This window comes from Pongo abelii, chromosome 10 (assembly GCF_028885655.2).
Source record: "Pongo abelii isolate AG06213 chromosome 10, NHGRI_mPonAbe1-v2.0_pri, whole genome shotgun sequence".
In the NCBI taxonomy this organism is placed as follows: domain Eukaryota; kingdom Metazoa; phylum Chordata; class Mammalia; order Primates; family Hominidae; genus Pongo; species Pongo abelii.
In genome coordinates, this window is record NC_071995.2 from 92,687,114 (window position 1) to 92,713,003 (window position 25,890).

Sequence of the window (25,890 nt, forward strand, 5' to 3'; positions counted from 1 at the left end):
GGGCTGAACCAGGCAAGCGACACAGGTTTCCCCTGGGCTCCCAGGGCAGCCACAGCTTTCATCTTGAGATTGGCATTTCTTTGACTGGAAAATAAAGAGGCAGTTCAAGAGGGTCCAGTTGATGGGGATTATGGAGCCATTGTGCACTTCTCCGGAGGCCGTTTCCCTTCCAAGGCGGCTGGCACATCAACTCCACATATGGCTCCTGAGAGGGGAGCCTGCTGGGAGCCTCCTTTATAACTGGACAAAAATCAAAGCGCAGAAATTAACGGCTACAGGTGTTGCCATTGTTTTGGTACAAAATGAGTCAGAGAGGAAGGGGAGAAGTCACTGCTTGGAAAATATGTTGGTACAGGGGCACGTTGGCTCCCAGGTATATTAATATGTGTATAGAAAGACAGCTTCCCCCACCCTCTTCTTTCTCTGCAAAGCACATCTTACCAAATATTAGCCCTATGAGCCAGGGAGAAAAAAACCAGGAGGTCTTTTGCAAGGCTTCTTAGAACGGTCACTTGCTGCTGCTGCTTTGCCTGTCAAGCTGTGTGCTGGGACACACACATAATGCCTTCATTTTGTTACTGGTATAATTTTTAAAAATATGTAAAAACACATATTTGCCTCCTAAATGACTTACTGTTGCCATACACATATAATGTAATATTTGATTCCTGTCTTTATTAGCTCTTTATAATCTAATGGTTTAAGTTTGGTAAAATCACCGTTTCCTACTTCTCTGTTGAAAGACTTGAAAGTACCCCCGAAATATTACTTTGTGTCAAGCTTTAGACACACTTGGTCTCTGGGGTTAATGACAAGCCAGCTCAGAGGCCCACAGCAGGTAATGAGGGTGGAAGTCCAAGCTTTGCCATCTGACAGCTGTGTCGATGTGTGGAGCCAAAACATTTCTCTTGACTGCGTCTCTCTACCTATTGGGTCCTGGAAGACTCAGTTAGCCCTTCCAAACCCAGCCAGCATCTTGAATGCACTCAAAATCCATGTTTTGGCTCAATCAGGTGTTCCTGCTTGTGCCGGGATGGGGAGGGGCAGTGGCAGAGGAAGTCGCGGAGCTGTTTGTCCATCTTTACCGGAGCTTCTGCGAGAGAGCTGCCCCTTGGAAATCAAGCAAGGGATAAACACATGCTGCCAAAAATCTGGAACTGGAAAAATAAATAATTAAAATGGGTCCCTCCACAGCATTTCTTGCCACTGCTATATATCAAGAACTCCCAATGTGCTCAGAGCCGTGTGTTCTGAAAGACAGGGTCTGTACCCCCTGAGCTTGTCAGCCAAGTTAAATAATATACTCTGGTTCAAACAATAGCATGTCATGGCTGCACAGGTGGGAGCTTGGAGTTTTGCATTTTTTTTTTCATTTAAGTAAATTCCTTGCTGCTAGTATGCATTGAAAAGCCTTAATGGAATTGAATTTCAAGAGGAGTTTGAATGAAAAAGGGTGGTAGTTTTGATGAAAAAGCTGACAATTTTCTAACCTATTAAATAGGTAGAGAAGATACTCAATTCAACAAATATTTGTTTGATGCCTGCTAGTGTAAGCAATGCTCTGTGCTGGGTGCCACTGATTTTGCCACTGAAAGGACAATAGCAGATTGCAACCTTGTGTAATGGGGTCATGGGATCGGTGTGCCCCTGGCTGTCACTCAGAAGAATGATGTCATTTGATTGCATTTGTTCTGCATTTTATTTTCAGGTCTTGAATGTGTTTTTGAAAAGGCATGCTGAATTATAGGTGCCTAAAACAGGAGCAGGACTTGAAACACTCTAGAGGGAACCTCAATAGATTCCAACAGTGATTCCTTTAGAGCAGACACAGTAATTTTAACAGTAATCCACAGGCTGCAAGGCACAAGCGGCTCGATTTGCTTGCCTTCGTTCTCCCTCTCCTCCTAGCTGGCTCTTATTTTCCATCTTCAATCATCCGTAGGTAGAAAAGTGACAGGACTGACTGGGTTTTATTTTGCCACTTCCTGGTTCTCTTTTATCACTGATCCTCCTCTCCAGCTTCTGCTAAGCAGTGATTTACGAGATGCTTGTGTAATGAGTGTGTACTCAGCTGTTTACACACTGGACCATTACTTTTTCTGCCTTGCCACCAACTTTGAATCCACTTTCACAACTGTAGCAAGTTAACTGCAGCTCTCAAATGTGCTAAGGCAACCGATTTCTGTAGACCCTCTCTCTAATAATCTTCTGTGATATTTGTACAGCACTTCCACATGTATTATTTCTTTTGAGCCCCGCGTCAAGTCTGAGGTTGATTCTATGGGGATGATTTCATTTTCCAGATGAGGAGGCTAAAGATCCGTTAAGCAACTTGCTCAAGATAGTTAAGTGCCAAAGCCCTCCACCTTAAATCCAGGTCTTCCAATGTCTACATCTCTACTCTTCCCACCACCCCAGGGTTTCTCGAACTTTCCCTTGAAGGTCCCCTAATCAAATTGGCAGCAAACAACCTCCCCTAGGATGTGGGGTTGAAGCTAGAGGGTAACCTCAGAAGGCAGTACATGCCCCTAATCTTGGGTTGTGTTTTAGAACTTCATGTGGTCTCTTTCCTTTTTTTCTTTCTTTTTTATAACACACCTGTGCTTGGATTAGTATAAAAATGAATGTTTTTAATTATGCACAAGTTAATCAATTTGACTTCCTCCCTTTCTGAACTCTCACTACCCCGGCACAGCAACGTGATACATAGAAAGTGTTTGTGTTCGAGTTTGTGGAGTTTGATGGCTCCAGACTTGTTTGGCCACCACTGTTGGGTTCTGGGGTCACTTGTGGTTTAGACATGGCAGCCACCCCTCTGTAGACATTGAAGGTGGTACGTTTTCCTACAGTATTGGTCCACAGGACTCTAGATCATTCTAGTTTGTTCTGTAGTTCATTCTACCCTTTGTAGGGGGACACACCCCTTTCTTCCACACTTACATAATTCTAAAGCCTGACATAATTTAACTCTCACACAGACAACCACAGAATGCTTACATGCTGTCCAACAGACAGCAACCCAAGGATCATGTGTGGAGAAGTGACATCCCAGTTCCACTTGGCGATGCAGCCTGTTGACCTCAAAATCCGCAGTCTTCTTGTGATGTTTATTTCTCTTCCAGTTTCTGTTATGATTTTGTCAAGCCATTTTGCAGTCTGTAGACTAGATGGTGATTTTACCCTCATATACACATATGATATGCAAAAATGGATTCAAAAAGGACAATTGCCGTGACAGCACACACTTAGAAAGAGGGGGAAAGCAATCATAGCTACTATCTACTGAATAGTTATTATGGCCAGGTTTTGTGTGAAGCAGTTTACATGCCTTATTTTCTGTTGATTCTCATTCACCATATGGGGCAAGGACTGTAGTTATCATGATGATTAGAGATGAGAAAATTAAGGCCCAGAGAGCTTCTGTTAGGTTCCATAGCTGGAAAATAGCAGAGGATTTAGAACCTGGGTGGTCCAGCTCTAGGACCTGAGCTTTTAGCCACCTTACAAGTCTATATTAAGGAGCCCTACCCTATTACTATTAATAATCATGATGGTGATGATAGTAAAGACATCCAAAGCACACGGCATTTTCTATGGGTCAAGTAGTGCTTATTCTATACACATTGACTCATGAATCCAGAGAATATTGCTATCAAGGAAATGGGATTCCCCACTTATAAATAAAGAAACCAAAGCACGAAGGGTTAGATAATTACTACATGCAATAATGTGTACATGTCCACTGCTATGGACAGTCTGTCACCATGGACATTAGGTCCTGATGTCAACCCTATCCTGTATGGAGCAAGCTAGGCCCTTACAACGGCTATGCTAAGACCAGCTTTTTGTGGACACAGGCATAGGATACAGCAGAGAATCCTTAGTTATGAGCTGAGTTTCTAGGTTTGCATGGTGACCACCTGAAGTTCTGACTCTGGAAGGATTGTAGTTTCTTAACTGTGAACTTCTAGACAGTGTTGGTGTTCTGAGCATGCAGGCCTATACATGATCTCAAAGGGTATTCTTGTTGAATCCCCCTTACCTAGCATAGTACCCAGTATGTAGTTGGGACTTCAGAAATATTTGTTGAATGAATAAATGAAGGATCGTAGAGAATCATGTTGGAAATGTTTTCTATACTCAGCAGCAACACTTTCTGGGAGTCTGGTCACCTCATACTCCCTTAACCATTGTCTTTTTCTTAATGCCTGATGTGTCAGGGCCCCTTCCTTCCGTAGTTTTAGGTTACATGGTGTCCTTCACTCCTTCAGCTCTTCCCAGGTACTTCCATTCATTGGAATACCTGGCTTCTGGTGTTGCCAATCTGAGAGTTACTTTTGACCATGGAAACCTAGCATAGTTGGAACTTCTATGGTGTAATTTTTTATTGCCTTTCAACTATGAGAGGAAAGGGCTTTATGCTGTAGGCAGTGGTCCTTAAAGTGTGGACTCTGGCCCAGCAGCATGAGCATCACCTGGGAACTTGCTAGAAATGCACATTCTTGGACTCTACACCAGACTTACTAAATCAGAAGCTCCAGAGGTTGGGGTGGGACTGGCAATCTATATTTTAGCAAGCTCTCAAAGTGATTTGAAGTCATGCTTAGGTTTAAGAACCACTGTTGTAAAATAAAACAATTTTCCTTGTATTCCAACTGAGGCACCTGGGATAGGAACTTGTCACATTTTTTTTCCTTGCGTTTTACTTAGGGCCATGAAAAGTAACCAACACATTTTACCACTCTTGATATTCCTTATTCCCTCCTCACTGATCAAAGGCAATACCTCGAAAGCCCTTTAAAGACTTGCCATTTTGGGGCTTAGAGTCTGAATCTCAAAAACCTATAAGCCATAGTTTAATTAGCTCCTTCACTCTTGCATGTAACAGTTTATTTGTATTTCATTCCCAGATATGGGGGGATGTCTAGAGTCTTCTATTGTGCTGTACGCCAGAACCAATTCCACACACCAGACATTCTCTCCAAGGGTCCATTCTTTACAACATCAATCCTGATACCAATTTCTATCCTAGTCATGTACAGTTGGTTGCATGGAATAAAGATTTACTTGAGTAAGCTCAGATAAAGGGATGAGGGATACTGTGGACAGAAACACATGGAATTACATGGTAATCTAGGAATAAAAGCAATGCTGTGTAATGGTTATATGCACAGTCACTGGAACCAGGTCAATTGGGGCCAAAGCTACCAGTTACCAGTTGTGGGACTGTAGACAAATTATTCAACCTTTCTGTGCCTCAGTTTCTTCATCTATAAGTAGGGATCCTCTTGGTTTCATAGGATTATTGTCTGGATTCACGAGTTAATAAGTATAGAATGAATACTACTAACTGCTTGACTCATAGTAAATGTTATGTCTGTGTTTACTATCATTACCATCATTACTACTAATAGTGTTAGGACAGGCTCCTTGATATGCAGTTGGAAGGTGGTTCCACATTCAAGGCAGCTTAAAGGAGCTCAGTCAGCATCAGCAAATGATGGATGCTCCTTCCTTAGTCTCCCTGTTAACATGACTTAGCCTGGCTGTTTTGCACCATCCTCCTACCAAATGACCTCCTCTGCTTCCTCAAACATCTACTCCCTCCCACCTGAGTATGCCTCGGGCCTGCATTGATCCCCACTGTCTATCTTTTTTTTTTTTTTCTTGAAACAGGGTCTCACTCTGTTGCCCAGGCTAGAGTGCAGTGGCACAATCTCGGCTCACTGCAACTACCTCCTCCTGGATTCAAGCGATTCTCCTGCCCCAGCCTCCTGAGTAGCTGGGACCACAGGCAGGTGCTATCATGCCCAGCTAATTGGAATAAAATCATTTCTTAAACAATATGGTTCCTGGAGGAGAGACACTAGAAACTTTTTTTTTTTTAAACAGAGTCTCACCCTGTCACCTAGGCTGGAGTGCAGTGGCATGATCATAGCTTATTGCAGCCTCGAACTCTTGGGTTCAAGCGATCCTCCCACCTCAGCTTCCCAAGTAGCTGGGACTACAGGCACACACCACCATGCCAGGCTGATTTTTTATTTTTATTTTTGGTAAAGATGAGGTCTTGCTATGTTGCCCATGCTGGTCTCAATCTCCTGAGCTGAAGCGGTCCTTCTGAAGTGCTAGGATTATAGGCATAAGCCAGCACATTTGCCTCCCACTGTACATCTTAACAGCCTGTCACCTTCGGCTTTGGCTACTAACTGGCAATGACTTTCTGTATTATTTAGTCCAAGTTGCCAGGAGAGAGAGTTGAGTCCAGTTCATCTTTCACACCAGATGATGAGCCTGAGTTCAGTGTAGGGATTTGTAAGCCTTGGGGCAGGTACTGGCCCCTGGTCCGACTAGAAGAGGATCAAACATGCAATTGTCCCCAGCAGGTGCTGCAGGTGGATTCCCTTAGAACAGGATGGTGGAAGAGCCACACCAAGACCAACACCTTGACTACAGTAGCATACAATAGTGTCAAATCTGCCTCCCTTAAAGTTTTTTGATGACCACTCCCTTCCCCAAACATGCATTGGCACACAGATGATGAAGACCGGGAAACCCCAAAGTCAACTTGGGAACAGTGTGTGGCCAGCATGGGTCTAACCTGTTCATCAAAGTGGGGCCATGGCAGTGGTACGTTTTCTTATTGTTTTTTTATGAAATGTGCTTATCATTTTTCTTAGTTTTGATTTTCTATCTTGATGAAATGCTAATTTTTATGTGATCACAAAAACAAATAGAACTGTGACGTTCATTTTTCAGTTTCAGTAGTTGATTTTCATGTTGGTTGGATTGTCTGTTCAATAGCTACACATAGTGCTTTCCTTACAGAAGTTACTAGGGGGATTTGGCCCTATTTCCATCCCACCGCCCTGGTCAATGCTGTTATGCAGGGGTCAGCAAACTCTTTCTGTAAAGGGCCAGGTCATCAATATTTTCAGCTTTGCAGGCTGCATACAGTCCATATCACAACTGCTCAATTTTGCTGCTGTAGTGTGAACACAGCCATGGACAATACATAAATGAACAGGCAAGGCTGTGTTCCATTAAAACGTTATGGACACCGAAATGTGAATTCCCTGTAATTTTCACTTGTCATGAGTTATTCTTTTTTTGATTCTTTTCAACCATTTTAAAATGCAAAAGCTATTCTTAGCTCATGGGCCGTTTGAAAAACAGGCAGCAAACCAGATTTGGCCCACAGGTGGTGGTTTGTTGACTCCTGCTATTATAGAAAGAATGAGAGTAAAGCAAACCTTTCCCATACAGTCTGATACTCATGGCAAGACAGATGTGACCAAAAGCTGCTGTGGAAGTCCCAAAAAGAGGCATTACACTCAGCCTGGGAGGATCCGGGAGGCTTCAGAGAGGTAATGCTTGAGCTGCACCTTGAAGCTGAGTGAGAAGGCAGAGAAGGGAGTTCTAGAGAGAAGGCACAGCTTGTGCACAAGCAGGAAGTTGAGTAAGCCTGGGAACCACACGCAGCTCACCAGGCTGCGAAATGTCCAGAAACGAGTGTGCAGGTCCAGATGGTGAAGGGCTTAATGAGACGGGCAAAGGTGGTTGGATTTTATCCTGATGGTTGGTCCTCTAGACTTCCCAAACCTTGCCTTTAAAATAAATGATCAATCGGAAGCTCCATATGAGAAAAAGATTAGAAAATTATCATTAGGCAGGGAGCAGTTGGCGCATGCCCGTAATCCCAGCACCTTGGGTGGCCAAGGCAGGTGGATCACTTGAGCCCAGGAGTTTTAAGACTAGCCTGGGCAACGTAGCAAGACCTCATCTCTACAAAAATAAAAATAAAAATCTTAGCCAGGTGTAGTGGCACATATTTGTAGTCCAGCTACTTGGGAAGCTGAGACAGGAAGATCACTTGAGCCCAGGAGTTCAAATCCAGCCTGAACAACATAACACGACCCTGTCTCTTGAGAAAAATTATCATTGACTTGGTTCTCTTTGTAAGACCAACTACCAAGTGCTGGGAACACGGGAGAAAGCAGGGTTTGGGAGTTTCCGGAGCCCTACAACTTGCCACACCCCATCCAGGCCTGTCCCTGAGGCATCTCCAAGGAACTTCTAGAGCAGGGTGTGAAAACCATGGCTAAGGTTGATGGAGTACAACAGCGGGATTATAAACAGACACAATCTGAATGTGTTCTAGAAAGATTACTCAGAACATAAAGTGGCTGCAATAAGGTTGGAGGCAAAGCACCTTATTAGAAGGACTATCATTTGTTCAAATACTTTCTTGAGCTCCTATTATGTGCCAAGCAATGTGTGGAGATATTTATATCATGGTAAATAGGGCAGACAATAAACATTTGGCAAATTAATAGTTACTTTTACGTTAATATGATAGCTAAAATTTACAGCGCACCTACTGTATATCATTATTCTAAGCACTTTACCAATATTAACTCATCTAATCCTCACTGTAACTTTACAAAATGGGCTGTATTATTACTACCATTTTAAAGATGAAGAAACGGAGGCACTTCACTAAACAGGTAATGTAGCAGAGGCATTTGGGGGTGTGGGTGTTGGGGTAAGTGCTATTTAAGGAGGCCGAATTGACACCAGGAATATAAGAAAGGCCGGTTGCAGGTTTCCCATGCAGATCTGGGAGGAGCACTGCTGGCAGACTGGAGGGCACGTGCAAGGACTCAAAGATGGAACATCCTGGTCTTGGTGGTTGTGGAGAGCAAAATGCTAGTGTGGTTGAGGCTAGGGAGGTAGAGGGGAGAGTATGAGGGGAGGAGGCTGGAGAAGGAAGCAGCAGGCCTAGCCTGCAGGCCTCCTTGGCAGTGGGAAGGCGATTAGATTTTCTTCTCCGAGCACAGGAGAGCCTTTGAAGGGAAGTGAAATGATTGGATTTGAATTCCTAAATAACGGCTGCCCTGTGGGGAATGGATGAGAGATTGGCCACAGTGGAAGAAGGAAAACCTGCAGGAGGCTCCTGCAGTAGTCCAGGCAAGAAATAATGTCACCTTGGCCACGAGCAGTGGTGACAAATATGGAGAGAAACAGATGGATTTTGTTTATTGCAATCATTCAACTGAGGGACATTGAAGAGCTGAACTGAGGTTGCAGCAATGAGGATGGAGAGGAGGGATGAAGTGAAATAGGTTTTTAAGATGTGGAGGACCAATTAGAGGATAAGTTTAATTTTTGTTGATTTTTAGATGCCTTGGGACATCCAGGAAGACAGGAAGAGTTGCTAAGTAGGGAGTTGGCAATGAAGTTAGGAGTTGGGGATCCGCTCCATAAACCTTAGAATGTGCCAGGCCCTGTGTCAGGCCCCACACATCCCTGTTTGGGCTATATGTGCACTGAGGGGAGTAGCCAGGTCTGGCTCATCTTTCTTTCCCAGGCATCTATCAGGTTGGCTAACACATGGTGAGTGAGCCCTCAGTAAGTGTTTCTAGAACTGGAAAGAAGGTACTCTTCATCTGGTGGAGAAGATAGTGATTATAGCATGGTGAGATGAGTGCGTCCAAGAGGAGTTGACACTGGGGCTCTGTTTTGAGGAAAAGTAAAAGCTGGGCAGCGACAGGGAAGAGTATTTCCTTTTGACTCCCTTCCCAATTAGCCAGGATTCCTTGTCATCCCGTCTCCCCGCAACCTGACTGAGGAAGCGTGTTACCTAACACACCAGCTGTTCCTGATCATCGCCCCTTGGTCTTCTCCTGAGGCTCCTTTCTCTATCATTGACCCCTTTTAAAAATTGGATTCCGAGTGCAAAGCCTTGCTTCTCTGAGGCAATAGAGGAGGGAATAGCCTGGAGCAGCTGGTGGCTGTAGGTGTAACCTAGTGTCAGCCCCCGCACTTAGCAATATGTTTCTTCATAACCCTGCAGAGCTCTTGTGCTGTAGACCTCTAATGCAGCCTGTAGACCCCCTGACAGAATAATGTTTTTTAATGCATGAAATGAAAACATTGGATTGCAAAATAGGCGTAATATATTAATATATCGATCTACCAAAATGTTTTTTCAATTACAGGTATAGTAATATATCTTAACACATTCAACAGCAAGATCTAGAGGCAGTAACTACCATAATTTCAAAGTAGAGATGAGCATAAATGATGCTTTGAGATATCTGCACAACTATCAAATAATATGAAAATATCTGATTTCTTTTGGTGACAAAGTCACAGGTTCAGTAAATACTGCTGTGACCTGAATCCGTGATTAAAGGAAATGCTAAGTTCCAGTTAGAGCTCCCTAGAATAAAGATTTTTTTTTTCATCCAGTTTCATGGATTCCCTGAATTCTGTTCATGAACTGTGGATATCAGTGGAGCCCCACTCTAACCATTCATTTTGGTTACCAAGTGTTTCAGAAACCAATGACACGAAATGCAAAGTTTTGCATTTTATTTCAAAACTCATTTGACTGGTTTATTTTGACAATAGGGAGATTGTTCCCATCTGTATTTTACAGATCAAGTACTTGGTCAACAGCAAGTGCTCCATAAATAATAGGTGGATGAGTGGATGGGTGGGTGGATGAGTGGATGGGTGGGTAGAGAAAGCTCAGAAAGGATAAATGACTGTCTAAACACTTACAGCTCATAAGTAATAGAGCTTGAACTTGAAACCACATATTTTTTACTCTAAATCACTTGTTCTTTCTATTCTTCCATGCTACCATCAGCTACTTTTATTTGAAAGAACACAATGATAGAGCATTGTTCTTAAAAATATGCATTTGAATCATGGGAAAGGACAATCCTATTATTATTTGCTTTGGTCAGAGCACACCTAAAGTACTCTGTTTACTTCTTAGAGGCACGTTTTAAGTACACTGAATCTGTTGACTGTTGATGGACTGAGATGGCGAGAGACCCAGAAACTGTCTCTTACAAGCTATCGATGAGCTATGGATGTGAAATTCAGAGAAGGCCAATTTACATGGTAATGGGAGGTCTGGGGTGGTTTTCTATTGCTCCCCAAGGCAGAACCAAGGCCCACTATTTACAAGGGACCAATCTTGGCTCAATTAAAGAACTCAGTAATGATTAGGCCTACTTATCAATGTATCATAGTTGCCTGATGAGATATTGACTGAAAGTATTCAAACATTGACCCGTGTATTTATTTATCCCTTTGATAAGCATTTATTGACAACCTACTCCATGCCAGATGCTGAGGTGGATGCTGCATTCGAAGTGTAGAATACAATACTATTGAAGATAGTCGATCTTATAAAGATGGAGTCTACTGGGAGACAGTAAGTTTTTAAAAACAATAGTTATAATAAGTATTTTGAAGGAAATAAATGGAGTGCTGTGATTCAGAATAAAAACTGAGGTAGGAACGGGAAGAGCTATGGTCATGTGTCCACGAGTAGGTGACATTCAACTTGAAACCTGACAGATTGAAAAGAGCCAGCCTACAAGGGAGTGAAGGGGGGTGGGGCTAGAAGAAGTAGCAAGTGCAAAGGCCCTGAGGCAGAAAGATGGCGATGTGTCCCAAGAGTCTGAAAGAAAGCGACTGGACTTGGAGCGCAGAAGCAGAGTGCAGGAGGAGAAGAATGGCGAGGAATGGGTGTGAAGACGTCATCAGGGATCAGCTCAGGGAGAGTCTGGGGAGGCATATGGATTCAGTTCTCAGCATTGTGATGGGAAGCCATTGGAGAATTTTAGTCAAGGTAGTAACAGGACCTGTTTCATATTTTAAAAGATCACTTTGGCTACTGGACAGATAATAAATTGAAAGTTAAAAGGGAGACACCAAGAGACTCTTGCACTAGATTGGGAGGGAAATGAATGGACACTTGGGCTGAATAGAGCCTGTAGAGATAGAGAAGGTGAATTTGAGATTATTGGGAAATTCAACTGAGATTTTTAATGTATTGGATGTGGGGAGTGACAGAAAGAGAAGAGTCGAGGGTGATTAGTGGTGCCGTTGACCGTGATGGGGAGCAGGGCCAGAGGGAAGAAAAGTCTAGATAACCATTTGTCAGCAACTCTGAAACCATGTCACAGATTTCAGTGGTTCTTAACAGGGGATGATGACATTTACTTAGGAGATGTTGAGAAATGTTGGGGAGCGACTTTCACAGTAGTCAACATAATGGAGGGCACTGCTTTGTGGACAGGAGTGAGGAATGCTAGAAGTCCCGCATCACACGGGACAGCTCCCATGATGAGGAGCCATCCCATGTAGAATGCCAGTTGTTTCCTCCTGGAAAAGCACTGGTGGACTGAGTCTCTTTCAATTCTAAGAACCTAGGGCCGGGCGTGGTGGCTCACATCTGTAATGCCAGCACTTTGGGAAGCCAAGGTGGGCGGATCATGAGGTCAGGAGTTCAAGACCAGCCTGGCCAACATAGTGAAACCCCATCTTTACTAAAACTACAAAAATTAGCCAGGCATGGTGGCAGGCACCTGTAGCTACTCGGGAGGCTGAGGCAGGAGAATCGCTTGAACCTGGGAGTCAGAGGTTGCAGTGAGCCGAGGTCGTGCCACTGCACTCCAGCCTGGGCAACACAGTGAGACTCTGTCTCAAAATAATAATAATAAAAAAAAAGAATCTAGGAAAATGCAGTTTTCACACTATCTGCCATTCATATCTTTTTGTGAATTATTTGAGTCAGGTCGTCTTTTTATAAGTAATTGACTGAAGTTAGCCATAGGGAGGAGAAGGAGGTTTGGTGGGGGTGGGGAAGGGACATAAAGCAGGAAGAAGGAAGGATGAATCTTGGAGAGTGGGACTTTGCTGGTGGGTTGGCCTGGGTGGCTGGGGACACTGGGGCCTGTGGAGGGAGGGGAGAGGGTAGAAGGTGGTGAAATACAAGCTTCACAACCTTGCATGCTTCCCACGGCTGTGCTGTACACCAACGATGTTGCCTGGTCTAGAGGCTGCCCAGCTGTGTCCCTAAGTACACTTTGAACGTCTCCTTTTGATCATTTGGGTCCCCAGTGTAAATTCTTCCTTCAGACGATCAGAGAGCTGCCATAACTTAGTCAGATCCCGGTCAACACTGTATACACTAGAATGGAGAACAGCAACCCGAGCCTTCCTGGCTAATAAAATCACTGTCCGACTTGGGCAAATAGTTGTCCTTTCCATCTCCTTAGCTGGATAAAAATAATCTGATTATTTTCAAATACATGATTTCATCTGGACCTCACAACAACACTGAGAGGCAGGGCATGTGGTATTATTGGGTCCATTTTACAGATACAGTCACTGAGGTTCAGGAGACTTAACTTGCTGGAATCAAGCAGTCTATAAGGCACAGAGCAGGGGCCAGAACTTGGGTGCAGGGCTCCTTCAGGGATTTCCTAATGGCAAGTGGGCCCCTTGGGAAGTAACAGAAAATGATGAAACTGCTTCAAAACAAATGGATCCCAAAAGGAACAGAATATAAAATTAACTGCCCAAGAAAGGCATTTTATCATATACAAGAAATTGATAGGTACCCAGTTGGTATTTCCTCCCAGCTGGTAAGGTAAAATCAACATACAGGAATCTTTTTAGCACCTTCTGGGTAAAACACTTGACTCTTGCTTGGTGCTCAACACTGGAGGCCCCAGTTTTGTGCCCATTCCCTCCCGATGATGCCGCAAAATCGAGCATGGCTGCGAGCCCCCTGCCCGAACCTTGATGAGCCAGGCCATCTTTCACATGGTAGGGGCAGGGCCAAGCTGTGGCTCAGCTCTAGAGGATGCCTTTCACACCCTGGAATGCATGACTGGCACCCCCTGCAGTTGTGCAGTCGCACAATGGGGGAGTGTTTATTAGTGTCCATGAAAAATCATATGAAGCAGCTGCAAAGAAGTCTAATTGTTTTCCTCATGATATGCCCATGACTCCCTGCACACACACACACACACACACACACACAAACACACACACACCTCAGGAGCTTTGGTCCCAGTTTGCTATATCAGGCCCAAAGCTCTTTCTTTCAGCCCAAACATCGTTTGAGCCAAGGTAGCTTTCTCCTCCAACTGAGAAAAGTTTCCCTCTTAGAGCCGGCAAACGTGTAGGCGTGACGTTATGCTTATACATGGCAGGAAGGAGACGCAGAGTGACAACTCTGAGGGAACCAAGAAAGCCCAAAGGGGAGACAAGGTTTAGAGCGAAATCAAGATCGGATTTTGTCATGAAAGGCAGAACTGGCAAAAGCATCATCACAAGGCATTAACCTTGTTACACAGAGACGAACAAGCAGAGGCTGGGATTCAGAAATAAATTACACATAATAAACTGGACAGAATAGGCTGAGAGCAACATTAGCGATTATGCCCTAAGGGGAGAGAAGGGCAAGATAGAAAATAGGCCCGAAAAAAAGAGAGAAAGAATAATCTCTGGACACGGGGCTGACTGCACTGTTTCCCCCTTCTTCTGCCTGGCTCCCTGGGTATTAACCTCACTTTTGTGAGGATGTTTCTCCGGAGCCTGTCTTTCTTTTGTTTTCATTTGCTGCGATAAACATAAGAAAGCCACTCAAAGGGTTCCTTTTCCCATTCACAGGGACCTGTCCATTTCTGTGTGTTTCCAGCACAAAAGAATCCATTTCCATTCAGCCAGAGCAGCCCCTGGAGTTTTCATGAGGTCCAAGCCTCCTCTCCTATTTTCTTCCAGGCTCACTGTTGTAATTGGCTACAAAATCCTGACTGTGGCCAGGGTCCTCCAGGATGGTGAGAGGAACAAGCACTTGTCCACGTCCTGGTCCCTGCAGCTGAGGAAGAACTGCAGTTTAGTGTCCGCTCCAACAAGCTATGATTGTCATTTCTTAAACAGTGACTTGCTTTTGGTTCCAAGTAGCAGAAAACGCAACCAACAGTGGCTTAAACCATGGCAACTATTGTTGACTTAGTAAAATGTTTAAAAGTTGAAGGCCTGTGGCTCAGTGGTGTCTCCAGGAATGTAGAATCTCTTTTCTTTTCCCTGCACCAATCTTAGCATGTTGCTTTCTATCCTTCATCTTGAATCTCATGGAAACAGAATGGTTGCCACGAGTCTACACGTGATGAGATCACACAACTGTATTCCAGAGGAGGAAGTGAGGGAAGAGGGCAAACGGATTCTCCTCAAGAGGCTTCTGTTATCAAGGAGGAAACTTATTCCCAGAAATCCTTCCAGTGGACTTCTCACATCTCCCTGCCCAGGACTGGGCCACGTGACCACCCTCAGCTCTAAGGGTTAGGAACGCCAGTGTCTGGCAATAGGGAATGGAGCTGCCATTTGGCTTGGCCCAACGATACCTTCCACCAGGCTTGGGTTCATTGCTATCTGAAGAAAATTAGGCTTCTTCTTGGCAAAGAGAAAATAACTGCCATGGGTGTGGCAGTAACTTGTGTTTTTAAATGAAGTAATGATAGCAAGCATGGGTTATGTGTTGCTATGTGCCAAACCTGTTCTAAGCTTTACTGAGGCTTACGCACAAACTCACCCAGTCCTCATAAAAAGTCTGTGGCATAAAAAGTCTGTGCTCTTATCATCATTTCCATCATATAGAGGAGAAAACTGAGTCACAGAGAGATTAAATCACATGTACAAAATTACTTAGCTAGAAAGTGACAGAGCCAGGAGTCAAACTTAGGTGGTCTGGCTGACTCTCTATGCTATACTGCCTTCATTAGGTAAGATGATAAAATACTTTAAGTAGCACACAGTAAGTATTAATACATGTTAGCTGGTATTATTATTATTATTATTACTATTATCATCTCTTTTTCGTAACCACCCTGCCAATCAGACATATCAGCCTTATTAGATAGTTTAGAAAGCTAACCCCTAACAGGGTTAAATTAATTGCCCAGGTCACACAGTGAGTGAGAACCAAGCTCAAATGTAAACGAGTGCCAGGTGTTCTCTCAAGTTTGAGAATGTTGATTTAATGGCTGCACCACTTACCTATGCTACTTTTTTTTTAAGGTAGGGTCTCACTTTGTTGTCCAGGCTGGAGTGCAGTGGCTCAATCATAGCTCACTGTAACCTGGAACTCCTGGACTCAAGCGATCCACCTGTCTCAGCCTCCTAAATAGGTGGGACAACAGGTGTGTGCCACACACCTGGCTAATTTTTTATTTCTGTAGAGATGGGGGTCTTGCTATGTTGCCCAGGCCGGTCTCCAACTCTTGGCCTCAAGCGATCCTCCGCCTCAGTTACCTATACTGCTGATCCCGGACTTACTTTGAAAAAAAACTACAATTGTTGAGGACAGCCAGAAATCAGAGAAGGACACTGGGAAAGGTGAGATGGTAATTTGGGATGGATTTTTCCTTGTTCCGTTTTAGCTTTTGGGCTGCCTCTGTTTTCTTGGATCCAGTCTTTCACAAACAGGATCTCTCATCCCACCTCAGGAAAGGCTACCCATGGTTCGGTGAATTAGAACAGGTACAGTATTAAGCACCTACTGTATACCAGACCTGGATGTACACTGTCCCATCTGGTCCTTGTGGATAATCTACAGTCCACATCCATTACTTTTTCTGTGTTGTGAGATGAAGGGAATGGAGTCCTCTAGCCAGAGATAGTGGTATTAGAACATTCTGGATACCCAGGCAGAGATGATGCCCTGTTCTCCGCGTTAGCCTCTCTGCAGTGCTCAAATATTTAATAAAAATAACAGGCATGGTCAGCTGATCTTACGTTTGCACAATTCTGGATTTATTTTAAAGCAAGATGTGTGGCATGGTTTTACTTATTTTTTTAATCCTAAAGGTCATCCGACTTTTCCTTTTCTGCTCATAGTCATGAGACTTCCTTATCTAAAGAGTGATCTATTGTTCCAATCCTTAGACCCACAGAGAATTTTTTTTCCTTAACTTCAATTTTCACAGGACAGCTCCTCATCTTCCCGTATTGCGTGAAAAGTATCTTTCAACAAGGGAGAAAAAAAAAACTCTAATGAGCTTTCCCTAAATCTTCTTAAACCGAGTTCACTATAGAATATTTTATGCAAAAACATCGCCTTCTCTTAGGTTATGACATCTTTTCCTTGAAAAGTGATCAGGGCATTGGACAAATCCTGGCTAGCTTATCTTTTCCTTGCAGCGCAACCTCAACAAAGAAATATAGATGGCACTTTAAAGGCTTCAGAAATCAATTTAGCCCATAATCCATTTAGTTTAGATGTTAATGAAACTTGGTGGGTTTAAAAATAATGAATATTTAATAAGACATAAATTGAAAGACATAAACACTGTTGGCAATAATATAATGAAGTTAATAAGTCTTAGCCTCTGCGTGGCTACCTCCCCCTCCCCAAATAGGGCTGTTTTAGGAGTTGCTGTGTTGCTTACTGAAGTTTGCTGGCTGCAACTTCAATGTGCCTTTAAAAACCTTAGTACAGTTGGGAACTGAGCTCTGGCAGATAAAGTGTGCTATCACACTGTGTTCAGAAGCTGCAGACGGCAACGGCTCTTCCTAGCTCCATATCTTCCAGAGATTTGTGTAACAAACTCAGTTTCCTGTCGTTGAAGGCAGGACGCAGCACGAAGCACTTCATTCCTTTTAAACAAAAAAGAAAAAGACATTTTGGTCGACACTCTCTCTGCTCTGGGTTTAAAGAGGGGCTTTATTTAATGATCAGGACCAAGCGTGTCATTACATGTGCTCAGAGCCTCAGACAATTTAAATGCCTTCAGGTTGGGAGTTAGACTTTTTGTTTTCCCTTTTAAAAGCATCAGCACCAGGGCCGGCCCTTCAACTTGGTTCCTCCTTAGCTCTGTGGCTTGATCCTACCCATCGTCCGCGACAGTATCTTTGCCTTTTCACCCCCTGAATTAGCTACCCTGTCTTTGGGCTTCCTGTGGTCCCTTCTGGTAAATCTAGAATCCCTCCTTTCTGCCGTCACACCCAACAGGATCGTCCGTGTCACATCTTGGGAAATGTTTGTGTTTAACCTCACAGAAGCCAACGCCTAGCTAAAATGAATTGGCGGCAGGATTTTGAACACAGCCAAGTATAAGATAGTGTGCCTCCCAATTCGGCGGTGGGCTGTCTCTTGGCACTAAAGTGGAATTCAGCTTCTTATATCAGCTGGGGGATGTTAAATAGATGGCCAGCTCGCTTTGGCACTCCGTACCTATTCATACATAGCAAACGGGTTTTCTTTGGTTGGCAGGTATGGTGATTTTGCAAGGTAATGAAAGGCTGCTCCCGGGGAATCTTGTCTAAGAAAATATATGTGGGGCCCAGAAGTGAGATCCTGCCTAGGAGGGCATGAGTGACATTTCATCAGTATAATGAGAAGTATTGTTGTTAAAAATTATTATTTTTTTTTTGTGCGTTTGTGTGCATGTTCAGAAAGAAGGTGATCAACCTGAAAGAGTCCAACCAATCGCATCATCTACCTTGATCCATTCCGACCTGACATCCGTTTATGGCACCGTGGTAATGAACAGGACTGTTTTGTTCTTGGGGACTGGAGATGGCCAGTTACTTAAGGTTGGTTTTCTGTGCCTTCTTCAAATGTCTATTTTAATGGTGATATTTTGTGCTTTAAAAAAACATTTTTTTAATGCTTCTGGGTTATACATGAGACCAAACCAAGAACTTTGTGAACTCCTTAAAGACCCCCAGAAATGGCCTGGAAGAAAATCTGGAATTCTGTATGTAAGAATGCCCCGTAGCCTTGTAATGAAGTATCAGCTACCTTGCTGCCCAGGAGTGCACCAAGATATTTTTCCTTCCTTACTCATAAGCCACCTGGGTGAGGTAAATGGAGGTCTGGTCCCTGCCCCAACCCTGACTCACCTTCCCAAGACATGTAACCTTTTAGTTCTAGCTCCTTTATCATGGAAATGTACAAAGCACCTGATTTCTCACAACTTGAAAGAGATGAGAGACTATAGGGCTTGAAAAGAAGAAAAAACAGGTGTTCTTTCCCTCCAGCCCACTTACCACCCACAGAGGGGGTTTGTTTTCTGCCCTTTGTACCCACACACACCACAGAGAGGTTAGAGATCTAAAATCCTTTGAGACTTCTCTTGACTTTTATCTCAGAGGACTATTTTTTCTCCACTGTATGGACACACCCCGGTCAAGTGCAGGTTTTTATTCACTTATGAGAGGGGAAGAGGGGAGGAGGAGAAAATAAAATCAGAGATACCAAATGACTTGTCTGAAGTTATCTAGCGGTCATCTTATCAATGTCATCAGCAAGCATTTATTGAAGACCTTCTGTGGTCTCCAACACCACTCCTGGTCAGGAACTGCACCATTTCTATGACTAAAGACTGAGATTCTTTGGCCTCTCTGCAGCCATCCATTTACTCTCAGCTCAGATTCTTAATTGAATAATGGTAGATCTGTTTCCCTCAACTGATCTCCCACAGATAACTCGCTGTGTGACTTTAGGTGAATTGCTTAACCTCTCTGAGCCTTCATTTCCTTACCAGTAAAATACAGTTCTACTAGACAACCCAGAAGAACCCTTTCCTCTTCTGATAGTCTCTAATTCTGTCTTCTGCACACGTATTCCCCACCATCCCCATCCCCAAGCCAAACCTATTTACTTGCTCCTGTTTGATCCTGTTTCCAAATATGATCCTGTTTCCACACTTGCTCACACTGTACCTCCTCCAGCCTGAAATGCTTTTTTCTTTTTTCTCTTATTTATGGCACCTTATGTATCTATGCTGTGGCTCAGCTCAAACCCCACCTCCTCTTTGATGACATCTAAGCCTGGAGTGACCTTGCTCCCCTCTCATTTCCTGAAATACTCATGATCTGTGTCATTCTTGTGGCTCATTCCAAATGTCTTGCCTGGAGACCTCACCTTTTCACTGGTGTTTGTCTTGCCTTTCCAACTTGATTTTAAGCCTCGTGAGAAGGGGACCATGAATTCCCACAGCCTAATACAGTGCTCAGTGCCTGGTAGGCATTTGATTTAATCTGTTTTCTTTGGAGGAAACCCAGTAACATATGGGAGGGAGTTTGTTTGTATACACATTCTTTTAAAATATACATTGATCATCTTTCCTGTTGTGTTAGCTTTATTTCCTGGGGAAGGGTAAATACCCATCCATCATTCTACACAAGTCACTAGGTGATGTCTGTCGCTCCACCAACCTGGTCAGGCTTATTGGACCCATTTGCCTGGCAGGAGTTTCCGTCAAGCCTTTCTGGGCCTCCTCACCAATTATCTCTTCAGATTTGGGATGTTTTTGATGAGTGTTTTGACAAGAACACTGTTTACCCAAAGCCGAGCCAACCAAACTGCTACATGGTGAATTGGAGGTGAAGGAACACTCATCTATAAATAGTTCCCCATGGGATGGCCTGGTTTTGCCTGTCCTGTGTGTTCATCCAGCAGCCTGCATGCCGCTGGCCAGCTTTTAGTGATGTTGTGGCAACCAGGGAGTGGACCAAGCTGCAGCTTCACGCTGCTGAGGAGGCCGCGGCCGACCGAAGTCTCGCTCTCCTCAGGGTCTGTATGGGGTACCCATTCAGAAGCCACCTGTGTGGCCTCGTTGTTTTTTTTAGGGTTTGAATAACAAAGGCAGCTTTTTGTTGTTTGTTTTGTGACTGCTAACATTTACACAGTGCTTCCTAGATGCCAAGGGACTCTATATCTTCTAATGAATTCAGTCCTCCCCATGACACAATGGGACAGGCCTACTCTTCCCATTTTACAGATGAGGGAATCGAGGCCCAGAGAAATGGGATAATTGTTGCTCAAGGTCACACAGGGGCAGAGCAGGGATTTGAACCTGGAATGACTTCAGAGACTGCACTAAGATCCCCTATGCTACACTGACTTTGCAACCTCTGCCGCAGACATTGGTACTACTCTCTGAGGATTCCGGGGGCACGTGGGAGACATGTGGAATAGGGTTCCATGCCCTGGCGGGGGACACGTGCTCCTGGGGTGAGTCAAGCTTCTTAGAGGCTCAGGAAAGAGTCCCAGCTTGAGAATAAGGCAGACCATCTGATTCAGGAAATACCTCACTGGCATGGTAACTTCTTGGGAATTAACACCCACCCCCAAGCCCCCAATAAGAGAGAAGTTCTCTCACTCAGGAGAAGGGTGTGAAGCATGAACTTGAGCTGACTTGCCCCACCAGGCTCCCTAGGGCAGCTCAGTAATGCCCAAGCCTGTCCCCTGTATCCTGTGTACAGACTCTTGGATGTAGCCCCTGAATTTACCCAGAATCCTGAAGACCCAGGATCGTGCGGATGATTTGGAAACTACTGATAATTCTCAAATCCCTTTATTCAGAAGCTTTGAGCTTCTCCCTTGCCAAGGCTTGTCACCAGAACTGTTAGAAAGGACGAACACTGATAGACACAAGCTTGGCTCCTTAAGCCACAGCGTGGGGGAACTAATGAGCGGCAAAAAACAAAACTCAACCCAACGCAGACAGTAGGAGGAGGTTAAGAAAGAGGGCTTGGATCAGCCACAGCCTGACTCATCAGTTTCTGAGTGATCATGAGCTGATGGCATTTTGACATGTGCCAGGCATTGTTGTGTATACCTTGTTGAATGAGAGTCAGGAAACAGCAATTGGGGCCCAACTGCTGTTTTTTACCACCACCGGTAAAAACCTGACTTCTTAAATCTCTGCAAATCCTGTGAGTTTTAATATAATTTGGTGCAATTTTAAGCCTCATGTTATTTAAATAATTTTTCCTTATTGTAAAGGTAATATATGCTCATGTAAAAAGTTGCAGAGTCGTGGGGGGTGAGAGGACAACAAAGAAAAAATTACCCCTAATCGTGTTGTGCAGAAGCAACTGCTGTCAGCATTTTGGATTCTCTATTTACGTAGTTGAGGTCGGATTTTGCATCCTTTTCTTCAGTTAGTGAGGGAAAATGCTTATATTAAAATGTTATTGCAAACCCTTTGTAAAAAGTATTTTTAAATAACTATATCATATTCTGTTATCTGGGTACATTATTTTGAACTTAAGCTAAGATACTGGATCACTTTTAAAGTATCTTTAAAGACATATATTTTCCAAGGAAGACGGCATTACCTCCAAAGGTAAGATTTCACTGATAATCTATGAAGAAACTAAAGGCTACAGTATGCCAGTACCTTTACTGTCCTCCTTCTCTTGCCTATAGACCTAAGTCCCTTTATAAGATTTTGGGGAAATAGAAGGAATTTAGAGCTCAAAGCGTCCTTTGAGAGCACCTAATCTGCTCTTTTATTTTATCGGTGTACGGTCCCATGGTCGTGAGGTGAGTTATGTCTAGTCACCCCCGCAGTTATTTCCCCATCCTGCTCTTTTTCGGAACATGATTGCATGCTGGATTTTTTTCAGTCGTCAGCATCTCCACTGAGATCAGCTGAAAAGTATGGTCACACTGAACTCAGCTTTGGGGAATTCACATTGCACGTGTTGCACAGTGTACGCATTTCTGTAAACACACAGCAAGTCTTTCTCCAGATTATAGTACAGCCTATCATGTGCTTTGGATTCCTTTGAGCTGACTCTGTTGCCCATAGAAAATTGTCCTTATTTCAAAGGCAGAATTGCATATTTTGAGCTTTTCCAGGTGGTAAAGTAAGTAATAACAGAATATGCATGAAATTTGAAATTTGTAACTTTATGCATGCCCATTAACCTTCCTTGTAAGCATAGAAGATAAGAAGGCAATGGGCAAGGAAGAATAATCGCTAACATTTCTGAGCTCTTCCTGTGTGCTGGGCATTAGAACCAGCATCTGCACGGGTTAACTGGTTTAATCCTTACCAGTCAATACTCTCACCATCCCCACTTTATAAATGAAAAAACCTGAGGCCTCGAGAGGTTAGGTATCTTGTTCAAGGTGCTCTGAACCAAAATAATCTGTCCCAGAGCTCGAGCTTCTATCCCCCAACTAAACTGCATTAACTCTTGCAGAGCTTAGTAGAGTCTGAGGGCTGGTTTTTGTTATATTTCTTTCTAATACTGGGGTATAAGGGTTGACACCAAGATGCAGATGTTTGAGGTTTCATAAGAAGGGGCCGGGAACCCTGTGGTTTAGTTTGTTCCTATTTGGGGATGGCTTCCTGGCAACCCAGCTGAGTGCAGAGCCCGCTCCTCTCTGAGCTGCACGTAGTCCATGGGGGTCTCTGAATCTCCTTTGGGGCCCCAGCTTTACCCCAGTGGGCTCCTTTATAGGAAAGGTAGGAATTCTATATTCAAGTTGCTGTTTTGAATGGTGTCAGCAGTAAAGACTAGTGTCTCCCCGACCTCCCAGGGACTGCAGTAGGATTCGGGACACGGGAAGCTGTATCACACAGCTCTATCCTGTCCCCATATCCAGTCTTGAGGTATTTCCTATGTGCTTGGGGTCAGACTGGTTACCTATGTGTCCCTCTACTCCCACTGAATGGCTTTCTTTTGTTTATTTTTTTTCTTTTTTGAGCCAAGGTCTGGCTCTGTTGCCCAGGCTGGAGTGCAGTGGTGCAGTCTCGGCTCACTACAACCTCTGCCTCCCAGGCTTAAGCGATCCTCCCACCTCAGCCTCTTGAGTAGCTGGGACTATAGACCTGTGCCCCCACACCTGGCTAATTTTTTTGTATAGACAGGGTTTTGCCATGTTGCCCAGGCTGGTGTCGAACTCCTAGGCTCAAGAGATCCTCCCACCTCAGCCTTCTGAGCTGGGATTACAGGCATGAGCCACTGCACACGGCGCCACTCATGGATTTCGTTTATTCAAATAACAGCAAAATTAAACCAGTTCCAAAAAGTTCTGTCCGAATTCAAACAGGAGCAAAAACTCTGTACTACCTAAAGAGTCTGCCTTGACTCTGGTTATTGAAGTTTTTGAATGGACGTAAGAGAAAAAAATCTTTTGTAAAGACAAGCTGTACTATATACCCAGAAAATGTTCAAATAAGGAATAGGAGAACTTGGGGAACCTAGAACAGGACCTGGGACCGGAAGTGGTGGTGGTGGTGGGGATGACTGAGCTAACAGACCAAAAAGTTAAAACAGGAGGAAGTGTCAAAACTTGGAAGTGGGTTCATTAGTTGGCTGTTTAGGATGTCATGTGAAGCCTACTTCAAGTTCTCCCCACCTCATTAATTCCAATTTATGAGTTTGCAGGGACTCCCCAGTTTGAAACTTTTAGTCCCATATAATCCACAAATCTAGAACCTGTGGTTCAGACTGTATGCTTCTCTTACTACCTACACTGCAATAAATAGATTGGAAACAAAAGAGAAATTTGCCTTAATCTTTATATTTCATCTTTGTTACTCCTAACTACTGAGGCACATTAAATACTTACCTTGCTTTCTCCTGTGTGTGCGTGTGTGTGTGAGCGTGTGTGTGTGTGTGTATGTAGGCATGCACGTGCATATGTGTGTGTGAGCTTGTGTGTGTGTATGTGTGGTTTAAGTCTCCTTCCCAGCATTTCTCAGAAACTGCTTATGGAAAAAAATAATAATAAATGAAAGGGTTGGCTTGCTTGCCCTTCAACTGGTTAGCCCCACAGAGTGAGGCATAGGAAATTAAATTTGGCATAAAATATTATAGCTTTTTGAACACCCGTGGCTTTTCCATCTCATGGTAATCGTAAAGAAAAAAAAATAGTCTTTTGTTTAATTTTTCTCCCCCCTCCTTTTCCTCACCATGGTATCCTTCCTGTGGGTGGTCTTGAACCTGTCTTGCAATTGTATGGTGTTGAAGTCTCCACTCAGTTCATTTCAGCAGTGTAGTTGGGAGTTTTCTATGCAATAAAAATCCCAAGGCTAGTTAATAGTCTACCGTGAGGCTGCAGGAAGACGTCGACAGAAACAATATGTTGACATGAACTGAAATTCTCCATCAGAGAAAATTTGTTTTCTACACAGGCTTCAGCTGGAAAAAGCTGAAGAGCCCTATAAAATCTTGAATGCTAATAGCGTCGTTTTTCATTTAATAAATATTTATTGGGCACCTTGTGTGTGCCAGGCACTGTTCTGGGTGCCGAATATACAAAGGTGAACAAAACAGACAATGCCCTTGCTCTCCTGGTGGGAAGAAAAAGACAGAAAACAAGTAAATGGATTAATCAGCGATAAAGACACTTCAGATAGTGTTATGAAGAAAATACAGTGATGAGTAGAGAGTGACAGAGGTGTTCAGCGGAGAAGTGATCAGGGAAGGCTTCTCAGAGGAGGTGATGTTGGTGACTTGAAAGATGAAGGAGTATACAAGCATACACATGGAGAAGGTTCAGATTGACTTCAGATTAGATCTATATTAAGGTCGTATCCTGGAAGATAAAAATCCACATCGTGCCCAAGGAGTGTGTGTGTGAATTGGATGAGATTTCTCTTATGCAAAATTCAACCCATTTTGGGTTTTTGTGACTCATTGTTACTTCCTGCATTGCTTCACTGATCATATTCTTTTTCCGAGGCTGCCCACCTAAACTGAGCTGAGGAAGGAACGTTTCCCTTGCTCCAGTCTTGCTGGCTTTTGTCTCTGTGTTGATATTCTCATGAAGTTTGCAATTAGAAAGTCCAAGTGTTCCATTAGTGCCTGTGGGCTGGGGCTCGGGCTAGGTGAGAGATGATATGAACACCGTCCTGTCCTTTAGTCATCTGAGAGAGATGAGACTCCAGGGGCCACAGAAGCAGAAATCCCTCACCCCTCTGTGTAGCACATTTGGGACCTTTGTGGTGAAAACTAAAACTTCCTCTTGTCTGTCCTCAGTATTATGGAGAGCATTGTTTGCATAATCTAGCAAAAAGAAAAACAATTTGACTCACTCACCCTCAAGGATTTTTAAATTTAAATTTTATGTATTTATTTTTAAGGTAATACAGTGATATTGTTTAAAACTCAAAAGAACCAAGAAAATATTCCGTGAGAGTCACCTGGTCTTGACTTCCAAGGCAACCAATGATAGCAGTTTCATGGGTATCTTTCCAGAGATAGTTTATATCTGTCTCCATGCAAAAGAGTGAAGATATTCTTCCTCCCTTTTGTTGAAACATAAAA

At 43.6% G+C, this 25,890-nt stretch overlaps 1 protein-coding gene across 3 annotated transcripts in view; it reads left to right on the forward strand.

The window, feature by feature from the left end:
* The window catches only part of PLXNC1 (plexin C1), a 159,301-nt gene that overhangs the window by 2,333 nt on the left and 131,078 nt on the right, over window positions 1–25,890 (forward strand). For all 3 annotated transcript variants that reach the window (XM_002823595.5, XM_054527490.2, XM_054527491.2), the window contains exon 2: window positions 18,268–18,408. In XM_002823595.5, the coding sequence (XP_002823641.3) occupies window positions 18,268–18,408 (141 nt within the window). The remainder of the gene's footprint in view (window positions 1–18,267; window positions 18,409–25,890) is intronic.